The sequence below is a fragment of the Amphiura filiformis genome, chromosome 19, assembly GCF_039555335.1.
Source record: "Amphiura filiformis chromosome 19, Afil_fr2py, whole genome shotgun sequence".
Taxonomy (NCBI): Eukaryota; Metazoa; Echinodermata; class Ophiuroidea; order Amphilepidida; family Amphiuridae; genus Amphiura; species Amphiura filiformis.
Genome location: NC_092646.1, coordinates 52,851,199 through 52,873,556, shown reverse-complemented (window position 1 = coordinate 52,873,556; position 22,358 = coordinate 52,851,199). Strand labels below are relative to the sequence as shown.

Below are 22,358 nucleotides of genomic sequence, written 5' to 3'. Positions count from 1 at the left end.
TCCGACTATAATTATGACGTCATACACCTGGTTGTATAACAAATCATATCAGAGACATAATTCGTTGGTAACTATGCCGCTAAGAAAAAATGGTTAGAGCTTAAAAGGACCTGTAACATGAACTCTAAGAGTTTCCTCGGTCTCGTGAGATGAACCAAGTGGTATGCAAAATGAAGGGGCAAATTTTCTCGTTCTATTGGTGGCATCGGTAACAATGTAGCTTACATACTTTTAGAGGTAGAAGCCAAAAAGTGGTACATCACTGGTGTACCTCTTTTTGGCTTCTACCTTTAAAAGCATTTAAGCGAAAATGATACCGATGCCACCAATAGAACAAGAAGATTTGCCCTTCATTTTGCATACCACTTGTCCAACCCTTTTTCTCATTTCTTCACAAAATAAAAAACCCGCAAAACATGCAATGGGTGTAGCAGCCACTTAAAGTGTCTTTCGATATAAACTTTTAAAAAATAAACAATGTTAAAGTTTTTATGTAGAATTGCAAAGAAGAAAAAGTTATCGTTTAGAGATTTTGTTGCAACCATTGTCGAGCTTCGTCAACCATTGTGGCGTTGGGTTGGTCTAACTGTATCGCAATGATACGCCCATTGTAAGCTAGCGTGCCGTCTGAACCAATAATAATAACACGGTCGGGATGTGCACTGTAGGTCACGGCGAAGTTATTATCCATTGTGTCCATGACAAGTGGTATTTTGTTGGTGTCAGATAGGTTGGTTGTGAATGTGTTGTGAACACTGTCCTTCGCCATCAGGTCTCTGCGATAGTGACGTGAAGATCATGTTTAGAATACAGTAGATTGAAAATAATCGTAATAATAATACGAATTGTCAAGTTTATTAAAGCCATATTATAACATTTCTGTAAAAATAGATTAGTATTTATTTTCCACAAAATGTTAGCTTTTACTGTCAGATATGTCCCCTTTAATTTTGAGCCGAACAAGTGAGGTAAAGCATAGAAAATTGGAATTTACTACTAGCGCCCATGCATGTTACTCCCGTGGTTGTAATACGGTACGATCCTCGGGGTGTGTGTGTCTGTCTGTGTATCCCGCACGCCGTGTACGTACTGTGCATACGTGTTCGACTAATATTTCCATCGTAATAATAAAACCGGCGCCGGTTCCATCGTTTTATTCAAAATCTTGGATTTTGACAAAACTACAGCACCTAAAGTCTTGATTTTTGCAGAGTATCTTTATTGACTAAAGTACATTACAATCGTGTAAAAACCATAATTTAAAATTTTTTGAGGACGTTCTCCTCAGCAAATATTATAATATGGCTTTAATAGTTATGATAGAGAAGATATTGTGATATCGCAGGTCAGCCATTTTCAACTGGAAGTGACGCAACAAATAAGGCACCACGTACAGTTTGGCCCAATAATGCTATTGGTGCCTCGATACCATATGGACATGTGTGCCATTGTTGTTTATTTAACACTAACACGCCCAGGTACTACAAAAATAATACCGTGATATATGCGCTGTTCGTGCGTGCATCCTACGTAGTGTGATGACGCAATCGCCCTAAGTGATATATAGGCACGGTTTTGCTGGCCAGCGAAGCCCAAGACCCGTGGCAAGGTGTCACCAACCTATAGTGTCTGGCATACGAGGGGTCTCTGGTTCGAATCTCACCCAGACCAAACAACTTCTTTGCTTTCTCTCTTTATTCCTTCCTTCTTTCCCTTCCCGTCGCCAAAAAGCCCCTTGGGGCGTTAGGGTTAATTAAAAAGGATATTAGGCCCATTCCATGTCAACTCAGGGATGTGCACCGCAGCACCTCTTCAATTTTTTCTTTTTTTTCTGCGTGGTGGTAGATATTGATGAAAAGTAAAATCCTGAAAATTTGAGCTTCATACTCCATTTCGTTTTCCCGTGGCATCAATTTGAAATTTAGGGGTCAGCGTAAAAATGTGTCGCAACGCGAAGACGACGTTTTTGATTTCCATAAATGTATAAAGAACAACCCTAAAACTTTGAAAAGTAAACCCTGGGGTACTTTTGGTGTAAATTCAAATCTGCTATCAGAAATATTTGTAAATGTTGTCCTTTACTTTAAAACATACCTCAAAATGCAACTTCGTCCAACAGGACCAACTTTCAGGGGGTCAGAACTCAAAAGTAAAAATAATTTTCCATTGTCCATATTTTGCAGTCAAGTATTTAATATGACATTATCTGATAAGAGTAAGTCATACCAAATACATTTAGACTGAGCATAAAATGGAAAACCACTTTTTTACATTTGACCCCCTGAAAACCAATGTCAAAATTTGGTCCTGGTTGGATCAACTTGCAGGTATTTGAAGATATGTTCTTGGACAGCATTTCTGAGAGGAGTTATTTTTGGCTTAGCAGATCTTGAATTCTACAACAAATCCCCAGGATACCTACTTTTCAAAGTTTTAAAGGGTTTTTATACATTTATGGACCTCCAAACATCGTCAACGCGTTGCGACACATTTTTACGCTGACCCCCTAAATTTCAAATTGATGCCACGGGAAAACGAAATGGAGTATGAAGCTCAAATTTTCAGGATTTTACTTTCTCATCAATATCTACCACCACCCAGAAAAAGAAAAAAATTGAAGAGGTGCTGCGGTGCACATCCCTGGAGTTGACATGGAATGGGCCGATAACACTACGCATCGTATAAGTCCAAACTTGTCGTTAATACGTTGAAGGACTTGCTACGCTTACGATGCGTCGTAGCTAGCCAATTCGACCCCTAGTACAATTGGGTAACTTTGGGCATAAACACAAACAACTTAAAAAAGTGTATGTTTGAATTTGTTGACGCTAAATTTAAAAGCCAATGCTAACACCAGATATAACACGAATAATTTTGACATTTTTCTATCGTCACAAATTTATGGAGCATATTAAAGGAGGGATGCACAGTAAGAAGACGCATATTCTGCACATTAATATCAACACCTGCATAAGAACTTAGTGGGTGGGGTTCAAGGGGCCTTGAGACCTGACTAAGTGGGTCTAAGGTAACCATGTGCCTCTCTAGTTTCGCAACTGTTAGTAGCATAAGAGGTCTCTGAAAATGTTTATTTCTACTTCATTTAAGTGTTTACTAACCGTGCTGCTTGGACCCTATCCTCTATTGTTTTATGTTGTTCCATGTAACAAAAGCGTGGTCCGAAGTTCCATTTTTCTTTCGGATGAGCTTCAGCCAGATAGACACATAGAAAGCTGGCCCGATCTTGATAGTCGCTGAAAAGTTTCGCCAGCGAACCGCTCAAGACACAGGCCTGTTAAAAGAGAAACATACTTCTTTAATCGTATTACTTATAATGCCTAATTCAACTTTGCGTATGTCAGTAGCTATTAAAAATGAAATAAGTGGCAGAACTGTTATCAAGAAACTTGGGAAGATTGGGATTAATTACAATAATGTAAACTTTATTTGCTTCGGACGTCATTGTAGCAATTGCGATAAGAATGTACACTGCTCAATTTTGCACATACACACCCCTTCCTCGCATTTCCTCGCACCATAAGAATTACGCACGCACCCCAACTCACTTCTCTGCTTGAAATGTAGCAATGCTAAGTTGTCAAATTTATGCCAACGTTTATCCAGAAAGAAACAAAAATTTATACACACGGTTACCAAAGTATACACGCAGTAACCAAAGGTTTACACAAAGTAACTAAAGTAGACACGTAGTAACCAGAGTATACACGAAGTAACCAAAGTATACACGCAATAAGCAAAGTATACACGTAGTAACCAGAGTATATATGCGGTACCCAGAGTATATACTTAGTACCCATATTAAACACGCAATAACCAGAGTATACACGCAGTAACCAAAATATACACTTAGTACCCAAAGTATACACGCAGTAACCAAAGTATACACACAGTAACCAAAATATACACGTAGTAACCAGAGTATATACGTAGTACTACCAAAGTATACACGCAATAATCAAAGTATAAACGCAGTAACCAAAGAATAAACGCAGTAACCAAAGTATATACTACGTACCCGAAGTATATAAGCAGTAACCAAAATATACACGCAGTCACCAAAATATACACGTAGTAACCAGAGTATATACGTAGTAACCAAAATATACACGCAATAATAAACGCAGTAACCAAAGTATACACACATTAACCAAAGTATACACAGTAACCAAAGTATACACGCAGTAACCAGATTATACACGCAGTAACCAGAGTAGACACGCAGTAACCAGAGTATACACACAGTAACCCGACGTACACACGCAGTAACCAAAATATACACTTAGTACGCAAAGTATACACGTAATAACCAAAATATACACGTAGTAACCAGATTATATACGTATATAGTAACCAAAATATACACGCAATAACCAATGTATAAACGCAGTAACCAAAGTATGCACACAGTAACCAAAGTATACACTCAGTAATCAGAGAATACACGCAACAGACTCACCTGAAATGGGGGTCAGGAAAGTGACGATGCAATTATAACCAGTGGTCGAGATTTACGACTATGAAACTGGGAGAGGGGAATTTCTTGTTTGGTTTCCATGGAAACCAAATTAACATCTGGAGGAACGCTGCCAATGTCTTGTGTTACAAATAAATTGCCGATCTTGACCATGTACTCCAATTCAGCCATGATCTAAATATTAAACAAAGCAAACATTTTATTAGAACGACCCGTTGTGGGTTCTTAGTAGAAATGAAGGTACGGGGAAGTTTGGCAAATTCGGCTAGTGCATTTAGTCATTTAGTTGAGATTGGGGAGGGTCAGCCATTTTAGTTTATTGATGGCCCTCAATTTCATAAACTTTTTTTTTCCAAAAATTAATATTAACTTATTTTCGGGTCTGTTTTTCATCAAATTTGCTTTCAAGCCAGGTAGTTTTTCGGACTTCTATCCGCACATCCCAATCAAAACCCAAAGTTGAGTTACCTCCCACCCCACCCCACCACCCCACCCACGAACGGTTTTCAAGCTATGGTGTAGATAGGTATATATATATAGTGTAAGAAATTTGTACTTCTCCAAACACATTGGTACTTTGGATTCTAGGGAGTAATGTACAGTTGCAAGAAATTTTGAATCCAAAACGGACGTTGCAGGCAATTCACTTTATTGTACAAGCTTTCGGACTAATACATGTCCTTCATCAGGTATACCTGAAAACAATATACACAAATATATATATATTTAAAAAAAAAAAAAAAAAGCGCAGTGATTTATAGTGCGCTACGCAGAGGCACAACGCCTAGACGTTGATCCACAAGCCTCAGCACACTTAACAGGTGTACGTTTTGGTTTTCAGGACGTCTACAGGATTTTGTTTGGTCTTACCTCAGGATCATTGATATACAAGGGAACGATCACTTTCAGGATCTTGAATAATTTCAAGTCTTTGATGTAGTCACCCAATCCACATTCTTCCATAGCCGTCCTGTCCATTCGCTCGTAAATATTCTATGGTAGGAGAGGAGATAAAATGAGTAGATAAGCTATTTTATTCCATGTTGAAGGTTGTGGTTTTTAATGTCCACTAAGCTATAAATTAGCCCCCAGACAGGGCCTGAAGAATGAGGGAAATTAAGGGGTAAATAAAAATAGCCGACATGTCTTATAAAAACATAAAGGCCGCAAGCCGGGCTGACTGAGGCCGTCGACTGCAATGATAGAGACTTGCAACTATTGGAGTTCCAATATGAAAGAGCCCCGCAGGGCATGAAGCACCTTATCTTGAATGTAACGACACTAAATACAACTGCATTTGACAGCATTCAATAGAGGGCACTTAATTGTGATTATATTCACAATTGGTCAATTCACTAGGAGACAAAACTCCGTGATGGGTTCAAAATCCGTGAAACATCTTATCCAACACAGACACGTGTATTTCACGGATTTTTAAACTAGTAAGAGATTTTTTCACGGAAAATGTCTCTCACTAATTGTGATTTGTTCATACCAGAAAAGAAGGCATATCTCAATAGTATCATGCTTACCGCGTTCACGCGATGCACTTAATTAATCACGCGGGTGTCGACTGCAGACGACAAGTTTCAATTTTTTTTTTTAAGTCAAAATTTTCAGAAATATGAATTTTCATGACCATAATTGGAATCAGCATAAACAATGCATCAAAATTAGTACAAACAAGCCTAGTATTGGTTCAGTGCTTCTTGAAATAGCTCTTGATATTTTGAGAAAATATTTCAAAACTTGGGACTTCTTTAAGGTTGAAGCGGGCTAGCATGCAGAGCATTAAAAAATAATGACGTTTATAGTTAAGCTCCAGGTGGGATCTGTAACCAAGACAGGTACAAGCCAGAATAATTCTCATTACCGTAAATTTGACCATCCCATCCTGCGTCGCAGGGTCGTAACCTTCCTCAAACATCTGAAGGGAATCAGGATGCATCAAAACCTCTTTCTGTTTTCGTAGGACTCGTATAGCTACTTGCTTATCAGAAAACAGTCTGAGCAGCGCCTGCCATTTAGGGTCCGACATCATCATCTTCTTCATTACTTCAACCATTGTGACTGGTAAAGAAAGAACGAATGAATGAGATTAAAAGAATTCGCTACATACACATCATTGATTGGGAACGTCTTGTACATGGGATCCGCAAATCCTCTCGCAGGCCTCTAAATGAGTGATTTTTATCAAAGAGATGAAAGCACGCCCTCCACAAAAATATTAGAGCAACTCTATTACTGATACATAAGACAATAAATCATATTACTGATACAGGTGGCTGTACAAACATGCAATATTGTAAGACCAATCTGCGGCCGTAAAGATTCGCCTGATGGCGCACTTTGGACTCTTTTTCCTTGGGGTAAATTTGTACAATTTGTGTGTAATACTATTTCAATGAGTAATAACTCCAAACGGTAATTTTAGCTATTGATTTAAGGGGTACTACACCCCTGTGGTAAATTGTGACTATTTTGCATTTTTCTCAAAAATAATAACACACTGGTAAAAAAATTATGTATATTATTGGGGCAAGGAATCAATTACTACACTGAAATTTCAGTGACCCAAGACAAGCGGTCAATATATATGATAGTAAATGAGGTACATCCTAACGGTACCTTATTTCTTATCATAAATAACGAACGGCTTGTCTTGGGTCACTGAAATTCCAGTGTAGTAATTGATTCCTGCCCCTATAATATACATAACTTTTGTTACCACTGTTATTAGTTTTTGAGAAAAATGCAAAAAATATACACACATTTATCAAGGGTGTGTAATTTCCCCTTAATAACTTTATATTATAGGTTTCTTTTTAGGACATAAAGGGGGATCAAAAACATTTTAGACCATAAAAAGGGGGAATAAAAACAAATCCACCCTTTTTTAGGGGGGATCAAAAAATTTAGTTTATCCTTAGAGAGCACGAAATACTAATAGGATTAGAGTTAGGGTTAGGGTTAGGATTTAGGGTTAGGGTTAGGGTAAAGGTTATGGTTAGGGTTACGATTAGAGTTAGGATTTGTTTTTGAAGTCCGAGGTTCCAACTTTTCCAACCCATCCCACCAAAGTATTTATGAACACCCCCAAACCAGAAATAGTGTCAAATCTACTTTACTTGGAATCTGATCACTAAATCCGACTAAACCTTTTTAAGACTAAGTTAGGCCTATCCATAGTTACAATATAGGTCATCATGCAGTTATTGTTAACTACACGTATGCACACAACACAGGGGCACTCACATAGGTAATTAACCCGTACGTAGCGCTGTGCTGTGGGTATACAAGATGAACTAGTTAGGGTCATATATCAAAAAGTATAAACGCTCTGATTTTAGTACTTGCTCTATGTTTCAATTACTTATTCTTTTTAAAATATCTGAATTTTTAATCCGGTACAAGCTTTAATAAGGGGGGGGAGCATGCATTTGTATGAGAAAGGAAATCTACAATCTTATCCAAACTCCCGTGTTAATCCAATGCACATTTTGCTTCACCGGGCCGCCCTGACTTGGTCGCGTTTGGAAGAGAAGTGCCACCAAACCGTAATAGGTACAAATTTAGTACTTTCTGTCAATCAATTATGGTTTATTGTCTACATGTCAATCTTTAAATTATTAGCATAGTCCTTATAACAACGGTGGAACGCCTTGATGAGTAAATGATAGCAAACCAGTGAAAAATCCCCCAAACTCAGTCAGTGGAGCTCCACCCGTACATGTCAATAGCGTCATTATCGATTGGATTAGTCGACCGTAGCGGACAATTCGATCGCTCATTGGATTAATATTATCACGTGGTAAGAAATGTGCATTGGACAATCGATATACTATAATGGTAAATTTAGTACTGCATATTTCGGTTTAATCTTCACTAAGCGGGTTTATGGCTGAAAAGGTCACGGTGAATTTGCCGTGGACAAAACTACACTATGTACAGTTGCATACTATGCAATGCATAGGTTCATACTGAAAAGGCACCAAAAAATGGCACGTTGTTTATTTGATATAGGGAAAGACACCCACGGTTTATTTTGATGAATGGTTTACTCCAGATATTCATTATCATGATTATATTCAGTGAACCCATAATCTTCTACTAGTATAAACTACATATAATGAATTACACACAAAATCCCGTCCACGCGCGCATTCCATTGCATAAATATATTGCTAACAAAATCTTGTTTTTGTGGATGCAAATGTACGCATAAGTTCATATTATTGCTGCAGTGTGAACAAAAATAATAGCAGGTGCCCGAACTGCAGATCATGAAATGATAAAATTTCTAACACGGGAATATTTTATAAGTGTACTGTAAAATTTATGATATCAGTTTAATTAACAAATTCACATTGATTAAAAAAGTAACGTTCTTTTATAGAAAAAAACAGTTCTAAGTAGAACTTTGGTTCTGATGAGTTGTCCTGTTTGTGTGTATGGTTCTACAACAAACAGAAAAGGGCTCTGGAAGTCTAGAAAGAACCATTTTAGAGGTTCAGTAAAGGCCAGAAAAAAACATTTACTAGGCCTATGGTCATTTCAATGTTCAAGACTCTTTTCTCTTGAGGGTGTCAACTTGATGGCTCACATACTATGATACTTCGACCATATTCATGAAATAGATCATTGCGCTATACGCTGACTTTATACCAATATCGACAAAATATTAATAATTTGTAATAGACCTATATATCATTATTGATTTTAAAGATGCCCTGCGACTCACTCACCTATATTTACCCGTGTGACATATCCAAGAAATACGGTGTGGGTCTACCCGATGTACTACGGCTTCAGGGGGAGCAGATTTGGAGATTGAAGTATTTGTAGCGAAGGTATTTTTGGTGTAAATAGTGCTACCCAAATGCACCAGGTAACGGAGTTGCCTTTTTTATTATTCAAAGCGCGGCTGTCATAGATAAAAGGAGCCCAATTGGCTATGGAAGATATTTGGTGATTTGTTGTAATTATGTAGCCCAATTTTGCTTAATATAGAGGCACCCTGCGGTTGCTGGGACAAAAGGTGTTATTATCTTTTAGTTTATTGCATGGTTAAACAAACGGAACGGTATTCGTATTAATTGTAAGGTGGTCGAACTTTGTCCTATCACCAAACTGAACTCTCTGTCTCGTTAGTAACTTAAGGGACGGAAAATTTGACGAGGGGGGCTGGAATTTTTTTTTTTTTTTTTTTACACTTCCCCACTACATGAGCGAAAGTATAACTTTCAACACCTAAAAAACCCTTTCCTCACCAACCCTAAAAAACCAAAAACAAACAAACAAACTTTCACCACCTAAGAGGCTGTGCAATAATAAGGAGGGGTGGCAAGAAATTTTAAGTTTTAAGCGAGCCGAAGTGGGGGGGCAAACAATATTTGGCAAGCCGAGGGGGGTGGGGAAAGCGATTTTTGGCACACATTCATTCATGGAATGCCTTTTAAATAAAACGCTCTAAAAAGGCTTAGAAAAACACTACGGAAATGCTTAAATATGTAAATTTTCCTGCTCGCTGCGCTCGCAACATAATAGACTAGGCCCCCTATGTAAGGTTTGGAAATTGGGATAAAAAAATTGGCATGTGAAAAAGGGGGGGGGGGAGATTTTTTGGCAGGCCAAAAGGAGGCAAGCGATTTTGACCGGCCGAGAGGGGGGGGCAATTTTGACTAGCAATTTGAACATTTTACACAACCCCTAACCGTGTATACATTTAATAATAGGACTACTTGAAAATTAAGAAAACAATTTTGCACCGAGAAAAACACAAAAAAAAAATACCCCGACCTCAACTTCCAGCCCCTCCAAGTCAAATGGTGCATCACAAAAAGAAATGAAAAAAACAACACTATCAGACTCAGTTCATTCTCTTAATTTTATTTGTTCTCTTTTGGGGTTTAAAGTTCAGCTGAGTGATAGCTAGTGATAATTTAAAAATAATTATTTATCTCATTGTTTATTGTTGACCATGTTGACGTTCCAAATGAGCCAAATATTGAATCAGTCAATAGACAAATATCTCTCTTGCTGGCTATCTCCCCTCACCGCTCCATCGGTTTATTTATCCCCTCTCTCCCTTTTACCCTCACTCTTTTCTTTCGCTCATTCTCATCTCTCTCTCTCTCTTCATCTCTTGACTTCATTTTAGTGTCTCTTCCTGCTGCTCTTATTTCACAACACGGGCTCTGCACCTTATGAAAGCCATGGCTTAATCTCCATGCAGGGAGTATGAATTTTAAATTGATTTACCCGAATAGGCGACTCCATTTAAAGTCAACTTCTGTGGAAGATTAAGGTCAGGTCTTACCCCATTTGGGGCTATTTACTTCGAAATCCATACACCCCCTATGAAAGACATGACCTTAATTTTCTACATAGGGAGTATGAATCTCAAACTGAGTTACATGAATAGGCGACTCCATTTGAAGTCCACTTCTGTGGAAGATTAAGGTCAGGTCTCATCCCATTTTGAGCTATTCACTTTGAAATCCATACACCTCCTATGGAAGACATGACCTTAATTTTCTACACAGGGAGTATGAATTTCAAATTGAGTTACCTGAATACTCCATTTGAAGTCCATTTCTGTGGAAGATTAAGGTCATGTCTTCCACAGGGGGTTTGGAATTCAAATGGACTAGCACAGTTTATGTTAACAATTAATATTCATTTGCCAGTTTCAAAATAAGAAACAAACTAGCCATGTAATTTTTAATACCTGAAGCTTATTCATTTTATTTAAACACGTACTGTATACACAAGTTGATTTCCAGGCAATGTTTCCTTCAATGAGCACATAAAATACATTTAATGAAAATGATCGAGGATAAAATCTGCCATCAAACCATTCAATCATCGTCAAGATGGTTGCTGAATGGTCGTCATTAATTTATCCATTTGATCAAACTCATTAAAAGTATCGTTACAAACAAAAATATCTCAAATTCTTACTGAACATAAGCTTGAAAACCTTTGAGGAAGCATTAAGAAAGAACCCTCAAAGGGATTAATTAGAACGTCCCTAGGCTTATTTAAATCTTTAAGGTTCTTTATATATAACTACCTTATCATTGCTTTAGGGTGCCGGTGTTGTATACAGGACAAAAAAAACGGTTCTAAGTTGCACCTTTGTACTGACGACAAATTAACACACAGTAAATGTATCCATGTCGGGTAGGTGTAGGTATACTATCTACTGAAGATAACACACACCAATTTAATGTAGCCATATGGGACAGGTGTGTTATCTACTGAAGATAACACACAGCAAATACAGCCATATGGCATGTATGGGTAGGTGTGCTATCTACTGAAGATAACACACAGCAAATACAGCCATATGGCATGTATGGGGCAGGTGTGCTATCTACTGAAGATAACACACAGCAAATACAGCCATATGGCATGTATGGGGCAGGTGTGCTATCTACTGAAGATAACACACAACAAATGCAGCCATATGGTATGTATGGGGCAGGTGTGCTATCTACTGAAGATAGCACACCATAGTAAATGTATAGCCATATGAAGCAGGTGTGTTATCTACTGAAGATAACACACATAGCCATATGGGACAGGTGTGCTATCTACTGAAGATAACATACCATGCACACAGTAAATGTAGCCATATGGTGCAGGTTTACGTGCTACCTAGGCCTACAGGCATACTAGTCTTAGACAAATGTAGCCACATGGGAAAGGTGTGCTATCTCATAACACACATGAAATGTAGCCATGGGGCAAGTGTGCTATCTACTAAAGAAAGCACACATCAAATAGCCATGGGGCAGGTGTGCTATTTACTGAAGAAAGCACACATCAAATAGCCATGGGACAGGTGTGCTATCTACTGAAGAAAGCACACATCAACTATAGCCATATATGGCAGGTGTGCTATCTACTGAAGATAACATACAGCAAATATAGCCATATGGGGCAGGTGCACTATCTACTGAAGATTTTATTTTTTGGCTTGAAAAACTAAGCGAGTGGGAAAAACGCAATTTCTTTATACAGATTTTTGTAACTTTTGAATCATTAAAAAAAAACGTCCGTCCACCCGTAGAACAGGTCATTTTGTTCATCGCCTTGTCGGAAAAGGCTGGCGCAGTATATGTATTTCCAAATGAATCGAGGTAAGAGATAAGGAAAGTGTTGTACAATTTACAGCTGCATAAAATATATATCGTTATTGACTTTTAGTATTGGCAGACAATTGCCATAATTGCGAACACAGTACACACACTGCACCATCTAAAAATATGACACGGACTCTTCTCTACCAAATAGAACCAATAATAATGTTGCTATGAGATGTTTAACTGGATTGAGGAAATCTAGTCTGTAACCATTGCCGTGCTTCATCCGTCATCAGCCTATCAGAATGACGCATTTGTTCTTCAGCATATTCACCAACATACACCACTTTCCCACCCTCGATAACTAATACACGGTCAGGGTGGGCTTTATAGGCTTGGGCGAAATCGTTTGTGATATTATCAGCAACAAGGCGAACTTTAGAGTCGTCTGATGTGTTATCGGTGAAGGTTTGGTGGTTTTCGTTATCCATGGATATAAGCATCCTATGGAATAGAAAAGAAAACACATGGTATCAGAAGATAGTAAATTGTAAATCAAACATACAAGAGGCCAGACGTGGCTTAATCGTCAAAGGTCGTATTTTGCCATTAAGATTTTTGGAATACCAAAGTGACATAGCTAGATTTATATTCTGACAGGAAAAAATGAGGCGTGCAGTAAATTGGCTGCTAGACCCGCCAAAGTGGACTGATTTGCAGATTTGAATAGGGAAAAGAGCTATAGGGGTTCGCATCGGTCCTGAGCGCCATACAGAATTCCCGGGACAGAATTGTACAATATCATAATAAGCCTGAACCCTAACCAGGAGGTTACTGGCTGTTCCGGTTGGACAATTTGCTGGCCACCGATGTATTAAATAGAAGATGAAAAAGAGGAAAAGGGAAGAGGGTGAAGAAAAACGAGGGAAAGAGAAAAGAAATAGGAACGGATAGAAAGAAAAAAAAAAAAAAAAAAAAAAAAAGAAGCGAAAATATAATAGTTGAAAATAAAAATAGACAATACATGAAACGCGAAAAATGGCACTTTTGGGGCTAAAATAGCCAAATATATGGTTAATTTGGTCAGATACCCACATACAGGCGTCAACATTGAGGGAATGATGGTATGGACCACCCCTGGCAAATATTGGGGTTACCCCCCACCACCACCACCCACCCACCCCACCCACCCGGGATCTGTGTCTAGAGCAACCAATGAGACAGCATGCATGACTACGCCTCTGCCCCATCATATCCGATACTAAATACACACTTTCACTTTTTTTTTATAACCGCAGCCACATTTTTACGAATACAAGTAGTCCGTCAAGCAGGACCACGCTATTGTTGGCGTGATTATCGAGATACCAACAGCATGGAACCGCTTGACGGACTAAATACATGACTTGTACACTCCCTCCCATCTATACATACTTAGCTACTTCAATACGATCTTCTATTGTTTTATGGTCCATCATGTAGTGAAATTTTCGGTCCCATGACCAGGTATCTGCCGGGTGTGCTTCCGCCAAATACACGCAGAGGAAGTCCACTTTTTCCCGGTAGTCGTGGAAGAGTTGGGATAGGGAGCCTGACAACACGCAGGCCTGCAAAGATTAGTGTCCGAAAAAAAAATGGTTAGTTATAATGTATAGCCATAGGGAAAACGGAAAAAGAGATTGATTTCTCTAAACATTCACATTTAGTTCTTACTCGAACGAAAAAGACATTCAATAACTTATAAAGAGATCTTTTATTTTTTCATAATTTCAGTCCATGATCCCAAGTTCAGCAGTGTTTCTAGCTTTTGCAGTAAATGCCCTCGCATGGACAAAGGAATGCAACTTAATATATGAACCCTATGCTATGTTCAATTCCATATCAGGGTTCCCATTATAACGTCGTTTTATTTTTAGAAGGGATTGCCCCACCTACTGGACAGGACCGGGTTTACCTTTTGTTCCGATTTTACTTGGGCATTTGCGCACGAAGCGCGCGAAAAAAATTAAATTCAGACTATTTTAGCCCAAAATGAGGACGAATTGTGTTATAGGCTATAGATTAAAAAGAAGCAGTGCAAGCGAAGCCTTTTGGTGCAAAACATGATGTTTTGCGGGCTAAAAAGGAAGATGCAAAGGGCAATTGTGGGGGGGGGAGCAAATTTGGGGGCCCTGGGCCCGAGCCAATCTGACCCAATGATAAATCCGACTGCTACTGGAGATCATGTTGACTCATAGTGAATAACTTACCTGAAACGGAGGTCAGGAAAGTGATGATGCAATGATGAGTAGAGGCTTCTCTTTATGCAGATGGAGACGAGATAATGGGAGGACTTCCTTGGATGCCAGTGATATCAATCCTACATCCGATATCGGTGAATCCAACACATCTCCGTACATGGAACCATTTATGAATGAGTAGCCAAGCATCTTCATAATCTGAAAGGATGGGTAAATGATGTGATCTGTTAACAACATAATTAAGGCTTATTGGGCATTGACCTTGGCAATAGTCGGGGCCTTTGGGGTAAACACAAATTTGGGGTCAAAGGTCATTAATATACAGTTCTGATGTCAGACCTCCGGGGGATTTACCGGTTTTATGAGTGCTAAACCACTCGCTTCCATCCAGAGTATTTTTCAAATAACAAATGTCTGCAGTAATAGCGCAGTCTTAAGTCTCCAAGTATTGAAGTTATCATGTTTGTAAGTTTTTACTACGATAACGCTCTTTCATTAAGAGTGGCATGGTATAATGCATGACAAGAATTGGCGTACGAGGTGAACCGGCGCCTGCAAGGTCCTACGCCTCTACAGTGATTGTCGTCATGTGTGGGTCAAAGATATAATATTTGGAGTGGGTATGATTATACGTAGAATTTGGATTTGGAATATACCTTTTTTCATTTGGCCCAAAAACTGATTGCTTCCGACCTATAGGAGGGAGTTGACCTAAAAATACTGAGGAGAGAGTCCCAAGTGGAACGAGAGAAAAAAACGGCGGAGACTTGTGGTAAGCCTAGAAGGCTTATTACTGCAAAGAAGAGCATTTTACACTGGCAGTTAAATCACTTCACTTGTTTATTACGACATGTTACGTTCAACCAGAGAAGATGAGTCTTCTTCTCATCTTCTCTGGTTCAACTACCCAGTTCATGATGGGAGTAATGATGGGAGTAATGAACACATTAAGGGCGCACAACACTATATAGGCCTACTACAAGGACGATATAACTACCCGTATAATTATAATAATCTTACTTGGTCCTATTGTAATACTTTGTTAAAACCTCTTACCTCTTCATCTTTTTCGAAGTACAGAATGATAAGATCGTCGATTCCGGGAAAGTTGTTCCAATCAATAGTACAATGATCGTAACCAAGTTCCTTCAATGTCTGACGATCAATGCTGCTGTGAAGTTGCTGCAGATGATGTTCAAAAGAAAATTAAAATGATCAGTGAAGTTTAACTTGGCTACCAAAACAGTGCATATCTGTGTACACATGTAGATAGTAAAGGAGTCCATCTATGATCTATGGGATCTCATTTCGGGAGAGTGCATGTGGGGATCGACAAAAAGAAACACTGCGATAAGCCTATAAACACTGATATAACATGTATTTTTGCTATTTTTACTTAACATTTTAGTTTGGGGTGGGACGTGAAAATTTGACAAATTTGCATACTCGAGGCCCAAAGTTTTGCCAAACTTTGACACAATTGTACGAAACTGATTTTACAAAATTTAAAAAGTTAATAAATTTGAAATGTGGGCTCGAGTTATGTAGGCTATATTATGGTATATACGGTATGTGACATTGGGATATTTTGGTTTAATGTTTATAAATATTTAATAAAATTACCCATTTTTATACAAAAATTGACATAGACAAGGGGGTCATTGTTATACCAGAGCACCCAAAATGAGAGTCATTTGAACACCCCGGGAAATCTTACCTGGTATTTCACCAGTGCTCCTGGTTGTCTAGGATCGTACGTGTCCTGATACAATTTGACATTTTCTTCTCGCTGACGAATTTCACGTTGTTTTTCTAGAAGTTTCAAGACAATGGTCCTATCCCCGAACACTTCTGAAGGATCCATCGTGAGAGACAGGGGTCTGTGATGGGTTAAGATATCCAGATCAGATGTTTAAATCATTTTAAGATATACAGATTTATTTGTTTTTTGTTGTTATTGTTATTGTGTTTTTATCAGTTTATTGTTGTTGTTTTGTGATGTGTGCTTGTTTGTTAAGTTACAGATATTACTCCCGATTCCAGTAAAACACTACATCACTAATGTTTTAGAATTGAAAAAAATATTATCTCAGAAGGTATACATGTTGGCCTACGTAATGGGGTCGGAACATCAACAACAGCTGGCGACACCTGAGGGCATCGGTCAGGCGTAAGTACTCCTGATGAGTAAAATAATATTCAGTAGCGTAAGTCTATTGCACACCGCTATACGTACGTATGAATGAATGTAATATATTAAATTGTTTTGTCAGCTGACAAAATAATCTTAATCAATTTTGCTTGTTTGTATGTTCTTTAAAAGAAATGATTAACAAAATTCCAGAAAATAGATTGAATTAGAGGATTATGATGCATGATGCAGTCATGGTCCATGGCAAAAGCGATTCGACCTTTGTGGCATTAAACCCAGTTAACAGGAAATTAATCCAGTAAATCGATTCAGTAAAGCAAATAAGCTCATGCATTCGATCACTAACGGCAACCAGCTTCGGTCGATTACCCCAGCTGCAGCGTGTGTAAACTCTAATTTGCATAGAGGCTGTACGTGAAATTATTGATTGGCTCCAAACAAAGGATTTGAACCGGTGCACGTAATCATGGCGCAGTGCAGTCCATTCAATCAAATGTTGTCATCAACCTATTTGATCGCAGTGCATTGTTATGTGTGTGAGACGAACTGTCGCGGTTGATTGCAATCAAACAAACGATGTCTTATGTATTACTTTGTTCCGTGATGAAAATCGTGATGTTTTATTTAATCACTCTCGAAAATGTATTTCTTTTGTAGGCCTATTACTTTGTTTTGTGATGAAAATCGTGATGTTTTATTTCATCACGCTTTAAAACAAACGATTTCTCATGTATTACTTTGTTTCGTGATGACAATTTTGATGTTTTATTTCATCACTCACGAAAAATTGATTTCTTATGTATTACTTTGTTTCGGGATGAAAATCGTGATGTTTTATTTCATCATCACGCTCTAAAACAAACGATTTCTTATGCATTATATTTGTTTTGTGATGAAAATCGTGATGTTTTATTTCATCACGCTCTAAACAATAATTATAGTTACATGCATTTCAAGAAAAAAATCTTATTAAAACGGTAGGCCCTATGTTGTTTAGAAAAAATGTAGAAAGTGATGATGATGATGATGTCGATGATGATGATGATGATGATGATGATGATGATGATGATGTCTCCAAAAGTGTCCCGGTTTGTTTTGCTTGCCCTAAATCGTGCGTATCTATTAATAAGGCACTTCAATAATCAATAATCAGTCCCGTGACGGCCTCCACTAACTAGCTACTAACGTGGGTTTATGGGCGCTGATATTTCATGTTCACTGTCACTTATTTATCAGAAAAGTGCGACCCTTTGTCAATCACCTACAGTACCCAATTTCGGCATACTATATAAGAAACTCATCATGATGATTGCCAGAGAATAGTTAAGATGTAGCTTGTACCGTTTTTTGTGGCATCCTTCAGAAGTGAGCGGTCCGATACCAATATTTTCGGTCAAATCTCCATTCAATTAACACGGGGAGTTGGCTAGCTATGCCTTGCCCTCACTCATATTTTACAAAAGTGCGACTATTTCTGAACATCTAACCTAGCTGTAATTTTAGGTCATGTTAGAGAAATATATTTGCTAGAAGTTTGGAGAATAGCTAACATATTGGCTGGTTATTTTTCACACAGTGATGTTAACTAGGCAAGTGCCCATTCTTGCAACGTACATCATTTGTAGGGGTCACGCGTCAATGGTGAGAGCACTGTGTATTGTGTATAGGAAAACGGACAGTAACTGCAGTATGGATATATTTCATCTGCCAAAAACAAGATAATATTTCTTTAATCTAATTCTGGTGTTGGGAGCATAGCTTTGGTGCACGCATGATCCCTCCACACACATTGACAATCAACGTAGCAATGTAGACTTTCCACACGCCGGTTCACCTCGTACACTAATTCTTGTCATGCAAATTGTTTATATTGTGGAATCGGGGGTAGAGTAACATTGATAACATAAAATTCGCAGTTTAAATTTAATTTCAATGATTTGTCTTTCTTTACTGATATATCAATTTACAATATTTCTTGAACAAAGAGCAAAGATACAAAATGTGTTTTTTTATAACTTTAATAACTTTCAAATTAAGGTAGATGGGCTATATAGTGAATGTGATTTTTATTTTTATTTTTAACTTCTTTAAAAGTAAGTAAATAGTATAACCTACAGTTTCGAAATAGTTTTTAAAAGTAGATCAGTATAATTTATTAGCTTTATCTTTTGCTATGATTATGACTCTATCTGGTATTTGAGGTTGCAGCTTATCAGATATAACATTGACCCAGTGTATTTACATCTCGTATCTCGTATCGCTCGACAGTAATTATTATTATGGTCAATTATAAATGTCAGCTATATATAATAATGGAACTAAAAATAAAAAAAACTATTAGGTGTATATAATATATATGCAGAATCTGTCCGGAGGTATAGTCAAAATAATATTTATATCTAAAACCCGTCCCCAGAATGTAGTCCTTTTGAACACACAAAGACCGCATCTTATAAAGATGCATTTTTTTTTAAATACTAGGCTTAGGTATAGGCCTATGTCCCAAATAGATTAAAGCATGTTAATGCGTTTTTGTGACTTTCTCTTAAATGGTTGTTTTTACACCAATTATGTGTTTAAAATATATAGATTGTTTGACCCTTTCCATGTTATACTGTTTTATATCGTGCGTGAATAATTAATAAAGTTGCAACACTTTTAATGCATCTACGTTCTGAGACGTGACACCCCCCTTAATTCAATAATATAAATAAATTTCTATGCCTCAAGTTCTTAGCATTTAGATTAAAAGCAAAGTGATATAACTCAACGACGGTTTAAAATGATGCCGTAAAATACATTCGTATAGCCTACAATCAGAGAACCTCATACACATATAGCTGTGCTCGTGTACCATGCATTTATATATCCCCACATAATCTTATCATTCCGGAATCACGTTGAGCTGTTAAACAGACACAGCCAAAAAAAAAAAATTTAATATGCTTATGATTAATTATTTATGAATTGTTTAACAAAACAATGTTTTTTTTTGCTTCGAAAAACCTAGCTTAAAGTTTCAAAATCATATTTAAGTATGTACAATTTTAATAATAAAAGATTAAGATAACATACCATGAACGTTGAATCATCTAGATCGAAGCCATGGCGAAGCTATTCAGACTTCAAAAAATGCGATACCAGTGGTGTGCAAAGAAATTATTCTCTGCATGCTGCATGCATGAAACAAACAGTATTAAATCCACCAGAGGCGTTTGACTCTGTCTTTGACCTTTTATCAATAAGTAGCTAAATGGTAAATGAAAAGTATCATACGGTTTCAATGTCCTCCTCAACCAACAATTCTCAATTCTTTAAAATATAGCAACTGAAAAGTGACGGCAAAAAGGAGAGAAATAAAAACGAATGACCATGAACCTGTCCCTCTCCCATTATTTACCTATTAAAAGGGAGTGCTCGTATTAATGGTGCTCAAAACATTTACCCCCAGCATGAAAAGTAAACCTTTTTGACCCACCTCTCTTGAAGCTTCTTGAGATGAGACAAAACGTTTTGTTTTGTTTTTACCCTCATCATTTAAAATATTTAGGACCAATATCAGTCATAATAATTAATATCCTAATATAATTAATGCACAAATCAACTTGTGTTTTTGTAAGTGTTTTGTCCTCTTTTAACATGTTTAAAGGTCCGAAACCTTTTTGACACATGTATGTTTAGCCTCACTCATGCACCAAGGTATACAAATAAATAGATAAATAAATAAATAAATGTAGATATTTATATAGCGCGTTATACCAAAGCGCTTTACATTTATTCCGCCGTCATTAGAATTGTCGGAACCACGTTTGCAGCCTACAAGTGCCGCAGGGTCCATCAGTACAACGACTGTGACTACCCCTACTAACAGCTTCCCATTAATTGCACCTGTGTTGGGTGAGGCAAGCGAGGCAAAGCGCCTTGCTCAAGGGCGCAACGCGGGGGTGGGACGGGGAATCGAACCCACGCACGTCGAGCAAGCTCTCAGATTATGAGTCCAAGGCCGTAACCATTGAGCCATCGTGCCCTGAGCCACCATACCTAATGCTAATTCAATTTCCTTTAGGCCTATAGCTCTACTCCTGATTCTAGAAATAAAATACAGCACTAACTCTTTGGGATCACAAAAATATTATTATAGGCCTACTGCTTTGTCAAATCAAATAGGCCTAATACTATATATGTAAGTCTAATCCTCAGAACTGACCATTTTTAGTGTAGATAGTAGACGTAGACCTAAGTCAATTTTAGAGTTTGGTCAATATTTGGAATAAGGGCCAAAACGTGTGTTTTTTTTGTTTGTTTTTGTTTTGTTTTGTTTTTGGTTTCTTTCGTATGATGTGACAATCTAATTTTAGGTCATGCATATTTTGGAAACCACATAATTTCTTATAACCATTTGTCAAAATTAACATAAAATGCTAAAATTATGAGCACGATTTTGAATGCAACTTAAAAGTTGTGCCAAGCCCATTATTTCAGGGAGGAAAACGTACAGAATTCATTTGTTTTGGCCCACTTTCCCCATAAAAATGTGGCGTTTTATTGCCAGTTAGGATTACCCATGTTTTATTTCATGTCTGTTGCACTTATATCATTTGTTTTAGCCCCCCCCGCCATAAAACATGTGCCGTTTTATTGCCAGTTAGGACTACCCATGTTTTATTTCAGGTCTGTTTCACTTATATTTACCAGACCCCTCCCCCTCCCCCCCCCCCATAGTAGCCTCAGGTGATGATAAAAAGTATGAGAATTCTGTTAAACTGTTCCGCTCCTCACATTACATAATCAATAGCTTATCAGTTAATAAATGTTTGAAGTTTAAAAATGAGGAAGTCATGATTATCATCATCATCATCGCCAGCCTAAAAAAATTAGCTTTTGGTTCTTACTTTGTCAATATAGTATAGGCCTACTTGTTTTGTATGTTTAATTTATATTTTATCACTTTGTCATTTATACTAATATTTAATTTACATTTTAATATCCTTAATGACGTACCGGTACTGTATTGGGATTATGTACCGGTAACATGTAAATCATGGTGCATATAAATGCCCCCCCCCCCATGACTTTGGAAGTGACGGGGATGTGCGGACTGCAGTTCAAAACTGGGGGTCCTTACCCCAGGGCCTACACCAAACATACTCTTTCGGTGAGCAGGCCTCCCAAAAAGGGGGTCTTTTCGTGAGACTGGGGAAAATCTTACAAAAACTTCCGAGTGTCTTTCCTTTCGGCTTTCCGTGAGACTGGGGAAAGTTTTGGGCAAAATATAGGGCCTAAAAAGTTGATTCTCAGAGTCCTAGAAATTTGAAATTTTTTGAAATATTTGAAGAACAAATACGGCCTAACCCGGGGCACTCAACTTTGGAAGTGACGGT

General features: G+C 37.8%; 2 protein-coding genes across 3 annotated transcripts; both read right to left on the bottom strand.

The window, feature by feature from the left end:
• Positions 1-380: 380 nt before the first annotated feature.
• LOC140140786 (uncharacterized) lies at positions 381-9,450 on the bottom strand. 2 transcript variants are annotated; one of them, XR_011857289.1, is made up of 6 exons: positions 9,241-9,448; positions 6,369-6,565; positions 5,366-5,488; positions 4,478-4,669; positions 3,120-3,292; positions 381-776 (listed from the first exon to the last, which is right to left on the bottom strand). XR_011857289.1 is itself a non-coding variant. In XM_072162530.1 (5 exons), exons 2-4 carry the CDS (start codon positions 6,558-6,560, stop codon positions 4,490-4,492), a joined length of 495 nt encoding a protein of 164 aa, XP_072018631.1. In that variant the 5' UTR covers positions 6,561-6,565; positions 9,241-9,450; the 3' UTR covers positions 381-776; positions 4,478-4,489. The 2 variants fall into 2 exon arrangements, 1 of the variants encoding a protein (XP_072018631.1); XM_072162530.1 differs by lacking the exon at positions 3,120-3,292 and having other exon boundaries at positions 9,241-9,450.
• Positions 9,451-10,377: 927 nt separating this feature from the next.
• On the bottom strand, positions 10,378-20,187 carry LOC140141470 (uncharacterized). Its single transcript, XM_072163344.1, has 6 exons — positions 20,053-20,187; positions 16,543-16,705; positions 15,882-16,007; positions 14,835-15,023; positions 14,020-14,192; positions 10,378-13,089 (listed from the first exon to the last, which is right to left on the bottom strand). The coding sequence occupies exons 2-4, from the start codon at positions 16,687-16,689 to the stop codon at positions 14,847-14,849; spliced, it is 450 nt and encodes a 149-aa protein (XP_072019445.1). The 5' UTR covers positions 16,690-16,705; positions 20,053-20,187; the 3' UTR covers positions 10,378-13,089; positions 14,020-14,192; positions 14,835-14,846.
• Positions 20,188-22,358: the final 2,171 nt, after the last annotated feature.